The sequence below is a fragment of the Populus euphratica genome, unplaced genomic scaffold (assembly GCF_000495115.2).
Source record: "Populus euphratica unplaced genomic scaffold, PopEup_1.0 scaffold52.1, whole genome shotgun sequence".
In the NCBI taxonomy this organism is placed as follows: Eukaryota; Viridiplantae; Streptophyta; class Magnoliopsida; order Malpighiales; family Salicaceae; genus Populus; species Populus euphratica.
Window position 1 is genome coordinate 35,247 of NW_011499933.1, and position 6,419 is coordinate 41,665.

A 6,419-nucleotide genomic window follows, 5' to 3' on the forward strand; every position below is an offset into this window, starting at 1 on the left:
AATGAACGTAAGTCTCCCTTGTATCTTGCAGTCGAGAATAGCGATGAGAAGATGCTCACTACTCTAATCGATACTATACGTGATAATGTTGATTCACTTAACAAGCTAGAAGGAAAGTCTCCTGTGCCCGCCGCTGTCCAAGGAAGAAAGACAAGTAAAATATTGATTTTTTTTTATTTCTCCATATATTTTCCCTTGTAACATGCCAGTGTTTCTTTCATTATTTGATCGATTATTCATTTGTTTTAAATTAATTTCAGAAATATTGGAACAAATCGCGGCTAAAATGCCAGACCTTTTATGTCAGAAAGATGAAAAGGGCAGAAATGCACTTCACTTGGCATCGCTCATAGGTTATCTAGAGGGAGTTCAATTCCTATTGAAGAAAATTAGGAATGGTGCATTTGAATATGACGACGAAGGACTCTACCCCATCCATGTCGCTAGCAAAAATGGCCATGTTAAAGTTGTGAAAGAATTGATAAATCTGTGGCCCGATCCGAAAGAATTCCTGACTAAAAAATCGAAGAACATTCTTCATGTGGCTGCAGAGAACGACCGAGAAAATGTCGTGGGGTACATACTCCGAAATCTCGAGCTAGGACTTCTTCTAAATGGGAAAGATGAGGATGGAAATACGCCTTTCCATTTGGCAACCAAAAATGGTTGTCGTAGGGCAGTTCTTGCTCTAATTCAAGACAGACGGGTTCAGAAAGAGCGCGTAAACAGCGAAAACATGACACCATTTGATGTTGTTGTGGGACAATGTCAAAAGGTTGAAGCAGAATACTTTGAAAGCCCTATTTCAAATGGAAAGGTATATATGATATACAGTATCAAATTATACTCACAGCTACTTGTTTTTTTTCCAATTTTATTTAGTTATGGCTTCCTTGCCGTAGTGATTCCTCTATGTTCCTTACCCAGGACAAGCAGCCTACAACAACCAATTGTGGTGATATCCCCTGGAAGATATAACCTTCCGAGTTTAAATTTTTCTTTTAGCACCATGTTTTCTTTTCCTCTTTTCAAGTTGAAACTGCAAAATTGCGAATTGGATTGGCACTCATGCAACAAAAATTCATTACAAGCTAAAAACCCAATAATCCATGAACTGGAACAATTGATTGGTTGGTGTGTACTAAATCAAATAATTAGAGAATAAATATTTTTCCGAAGAATGGATTCAACGTAACATGGCCTTACCTCCTTTCTTCTGATTGAAGTTATTGATGTGTAATACAATTACAGGACCATCCAGTTAATGCAAAGTTGGTGGACCATGAAAAGAGTACTCGACCTAAAGCAGTGGACTTGAAGGATTCTAAACAACTAGATTATAATGACTTGGTCAGTGTTTCAGTATTTTTATTATTTTTCTTGGTGAAATTATCAGAGATTATTATATAGCTTACATACTACTTTAAAGTTCTAACTGTACTGCCTTTTCTTCTGTAGATGATGATATTCTCGATCTTTTCGTGGTTCACTAAACGTTCATACCCCTTTGATGAAATCATACACGCTCAACGCAAGCCCTTCTCAAAAGAGGACATGATCAAAAAGATAGATACTCTTCTTGTGGTGGCAATACTTGTTTCCGGCGTAACCTTTGCCGGTGTTATCCAGCTACCTCAACCAGGTCACGGTGGTGGTAAAAGTATTAAGGTTTTGCTAAGCATGTATGTTGGTTTGGACGTTCTCGCTTTTCTTTCTGCCACATCAGCAGCTATAATCCTTTGTTACGCACAATTAAATGATATCAAATTTTCCACTCCTGCAATTTGGTATGCCTCAGCAATTGTTGGTTACTCTATGTACATGATGTTCCTGGCATTCTTATTTGCTGCTGTTCTAGCAGTAAGGGAAAATCTTCCGTTCGTGGCGATTATCATTCTGGTCGGAGTAGTTTTCTTCGTTTATCAAACTTTTTTTTACATACTATGGCTGATTCCTCCTGCAATAAACCGAGTTGTACATGCACTCTTCTCGATTTCCCTCCACAAGTTGATGTTCTTATATACTTATGTTGTGGAAAAGTGGCTTGAGATCTTAAAGAAACCCAATCAACCGGAAGAGCAGCTAGCTAGCTAGCTAGCTATTCTAGAAGTTGCCTGCAGAGGGTGGCAGTCTTGCATGCCTGCTTCTTTTACTTCTAATTAATTATATCTAAGAGAAGATGTTGTCTTGTGATACGTAATATATATAAAACATCATGTATTACGTTTTTCAGAGATTGTAACAATTTGATTTTATGTCTCTGTAATAATAATTTGAACTTGTTTGTGTTCAAATTGCTTCATTTAACTTTTCTTTTTCTCAATGGACCAACCCTCTTGGTCACCTCTCTATCTCTTAGGCTCAACAAATTACTATAGTCTAATTGTGCTACGCACATCGTCTGCAATCGATTCCATCTGAATATGCTCTTGAAGTTACCATGAGGATGATCAGAATATATACGAGACTAGTTTCACCAACAGGCAAACCTTTACTTATTGTAGTTTGATGAATATTGTGCACAAATAATTTAAGTTACCACCATATGCAAAAAATAGAAGCTTGATATAAGCAAAGAATTAGGTTAATGAACAATCTTAATCTGCTAATGGATCTTTTTAATGGTTAAATTAGAAAAAAAGACTCATAATAAAAGTCTAAATAAAAATCTGATAAAAAATACTCTGAAAATAACATTTAATTAAATAGGTACTAAACCAACCTAATTTGAAATGGGAAAGATACTCTAAAATAGCTAGAAAAATAATAAAATAAAAATTAACTAGAAAAATAATAAAAATTAAAAAATAATATTTTTTGGGCTCAATTTATGGACTTTCCCTCCCTCAACTAGTTATAAGGCCTCTCTAAAACATTATGACTAAATTTGAATATGATTCATCGATCAGTTTAATTTAATTTATTTTATTTTATAGATATATAAAATACTTTGACAGGTTTGAGGGTTTTTTTTTTTAAGGGGATTTAGGGTTGTTCATCTGATATCCATAAACGTTTTTGTTATTGTTAGATATTTCACATAAATCAATGGCAACAAATCCAAATCTGATAGCTAAGCTCTTTGAAAATCTACTGTAACCATACTTTGTGTTTCAATAAACAAAAGATGTGGTCAAATTTGAATAATAATTATGTGGATGTTGGACTAATGACAAGAGGAAACCTTGTCAAATTTAAAGTTCGATATGATAAAAGTAAAATTAAAATAATCTCGTCACTCCACCTTTGGATGCCAATGTGTTGTATGATCATCATAGTTTCTATTTAAAAAGAATACACAGAAAGAATAAAGTATATATGCCTGGTAGATAATCAATTACTTATACGTTGTATTAACTTTATTCATAAATATATGTTTATATTTAATGCAAACCCGGCTAAAAAATTTAAATCTATGAATTCAAATTTAAAAATTTTAAATCAAAGGATAAGGAAATTATATATATATATATATATATATATATATATATAAGAGAGCAGTGCCAATCATGCATCATCGAGTAATAAAAACTCTTGCGTATAGTATCTAAACGACGCCCAATAATCCAACAGCAACTTCTGTGTAAATTATAAGAAGATAAGAGATACTAAAATGACTCAAAAATTTATATTTGACTAAAAAATGTTATGATCAGTGTCAGGGCACTGTACAAGGAATGTGTTAGAATGGGAGAACGTAAGTTCCCAGACCAAGAATAGGAGCATCCAAGGACACACCCAATTATAAACAACTGTATAAAATTCTCACCAGAGAAGTGAGCAGCACTAAAAACAGCTGAGCTTAGTAAAACTGCCTGCTGCCAGTTCATGGTAGAGGCAAGAGATTTCAATAGAAAGCCTCTGTAAACAATTTCTTCCAGCAGGGGGGTGACAAGGCAATAAACCAGGATGCAGGCAACTTTCGAGATGTTGCTGCTCAGAAGAATCTCCAAGAAGATAATATTAAAACAAGATGTTCACTCCACCGTGGATGCCTCTATGTTGCACATTCATCACAATCTCTATTTAAAAAGAAAAGAATGATTCTCTAAAAATAACTTATAATTGTTTAAATAGTCACTAAACAAATCTAATTTGGAAAGGAATACAAAACCTACAATAGTTTTAAAAATTCTAAAATTATCTAAGAAAATACTAAAAATATTTTCTAACCATAATTTAAAAGTCTTCTCATCTCAACGTGGAATATCTTGTTTGAATTTAAGTGTGGTACAAATATTATGCTTATTTTTGTTTAAAAAATTTTGTCTGACAAGTCCAAACTTTATGCTTGATATGATAACAGTATTAAAAAAAAAGTAATATTAAAATAACCCCGTCACTCCACCTTAAGGCCTATGTGTTGCACGTTCCTCACAATTTCTATTTAAAAGGAAAAGAATGATGTGAAAGAATAAGGTAGTGCAAGAAGAAGAACTGCATCCTAAAGGACAAGAAAATTTCATAAGCGAAAATGATTATAGATATTAGCTGTAAATTTGTAATTTATTCCTCAACAAAATAAAGCTATTGAAGTATTCCTTCTAAAATATTTACAGGATGTTTTAAATAAGTTAGAAAATCCTACATCTATAAAAAAAAACAATTAAGACTCTCAAAGTATAAAGAAAATTAGGATAATAAATTCAAAAAACTAAAAAAAATAACAAAATTAATCAATTGGCATAATTGGTGGAGTATGAGTGGAGATGAGTTATTGGCATAATTTATGACATAATTGGTGCCATGATTTATGATCTTTGTCCCGTCACTCTTGCCTATAAATAGGCAATGCCTTCAAGCTTATTATGCACACCAAGATAGAGGAGAGTGAAGAGAGAGTAATCCCATAAAATTGTGAGATATTTGTGAGAGAGTAAGTGGGGTGTTTTCTCCTAATAATAGAGAGATTCTTAGTTGTTCTCCTATTATTTGAGAGAGGTTGTAATTCCCACATTACTTAGTAAACTCCTTCTATACTTGCTTGTGGACATAGCCTAATTGGGTGAACAACGTAAATTCTTGTGTGTCTCATTTCTCATTTTATCTTATTCCTTGTCTTTTATCTTGTCGGGTTTGCATGCTAGTATCCTAATAGTGGTATCAGAGCTTTCTGGTTAGTGTTGTTAATACATAAAAGTTATTCATGTATACGGTCACTATTCACATCTACGGTACTATTCACTTATACGGTATTGTTCACATATGTTACTGTTGACGTATATAGAAAGTCAGTGCGGTGATTCAATAAAGTCTAGCAAGTTCTATCTAAGAAGATTGAGTTTTAAATGGGACCATTTATGACCCAGCTAATCTTTCCTAGGAACTTAGTGAAGTATTATTCACATGATACTATTTCTGTATACATTACAAATCTGTGAAATAGTGATAACTGAATAGATCTCGGTGAATACAATGATAGCAAAATACGAGATTGAGAGGTTTAATGGGAGCAATTTCTTACTGTGGAAAATGAGAATCAAGGCAATCTTAAAGAAAGACAATTGCTTGGCAACAATTGGGGATTGGCCCATGGAGATTACTGATGATGCAAAATGAAATGAGATGGATGGCAATGCTATTATTAACATACATTTAGCATTAGCCGATGAAGTATTATTAAGTGTGGTGGAGAAGAAAACAGTTAAGGAGATATAAGAGACTTTAACAAAGCTATACGAGTCCAAATATTTGCATAATAAGATTTTCTTAAAGCAGAGACTTTATACCTTTGAATAGCAGAAACCATATCGGTGACTAACCACAACAACACATTAAGAGCTCTATTTTCATAACTCACTACATTGGGTCAACAAATAGAGTAAAATGGACGCGCAAAGCTTTGACTTCAAAGTCTTCCTGATTTGTATGATCAGCTCATTATCAACTTGACCAATAATATCCTTTCACACTATTTAGTCTTCGATGATGTTGCAACTGTTATCTTGGAAGAAGAAAATAGGTGCAAAAACAAAAAAGATAGAAACAGTTCAAACCAAGTAGAGGCGTTGTTGGTGTCAAGAGGAAGATCAACGGAGTGTGGCTCTAGTGGGAGTCAAAGGCAGGGGAGATCCGAATTAAAAAGTAAAAAGACTATAAAATACTACAACTGTGGCAGAAAATGGGACTTCAAAAAGGATTATTGGTTTAAAAAGGGTATAGAGAAGACTGTAGAGTCATCAAAACCTCAAGGATGTGTTGCAAGCACCTTAAAAGATGGAGAGGTTTTATATAGTGAAGCAGTGACAATCTTTACAGATAAAGAAAAGCTCACTAGGGTCTGGCTAATGGATTCAGGAGCAATGATTAGTACTTAAAAGTGCATTTTTATCATGGTTTTATATCATCATTTTGCACTTGAAGTATCAATAACTCCTTAACTAAAATATGTTTTATAATAATATATCTAATAATATAAG

General features: G+C 33.5%; 1 protein-coding gene across 1 annotated transcript; it reads left to right on the forward strand.

The window, feature by feature from the left end:
- The first annotated feature begins 56 nt into the window (after positions 1-56).
- LOC105136199 (ankyrin repeat-containing protein At2g01680-like) lies at positions 57-2,269 on the forward strand. Its single transcript, XM_011041435.1, has 5 exons — positions 57-154; positions 261-817; positions 928-972; positions 1,252-1,350; positions 1,459-2,269. Exons 2-5 carry the CDS (start codon positions 287-289, stop codon positions 2,092-2,094), a joined length of 1,311 nt encoding a protein of 436 aa, XP_011039737.1. The 5' UTR covers positions 57-154; positions 261-286; the 3' UTR covers positions 2,095-2,269.
- Positions 2,270-6,419: the final 4,150 nt, after the last annotated feature.

What these genes read in the sequence shown, in the direction of transcription:
- LOC105136199 (XM_011041435.1), top strand. Translation starts at nt 287, where the DNA reads ATGCCAGACCTTTTATGTCAGAAAGATGAAAAGGGCAGAAATGCACTT. An exon ending in GCCCTATTTCAAATGGAAAG is followed by an intron (nt 818 to 927) that starts GTATATATGATA and finishes TTCCTTACCCAG; the next exon opens with GACAAGCAGCCTACAACAAC. An exon ending in AACTAGATTATAATGACTTG is followed by an intron (nt 1,351 to 1,458) that starts GTCAGTGTTTCA and finishes TTTCTTCTGTAG; the next exon opens with ATGATGATATTCTCGATCTT.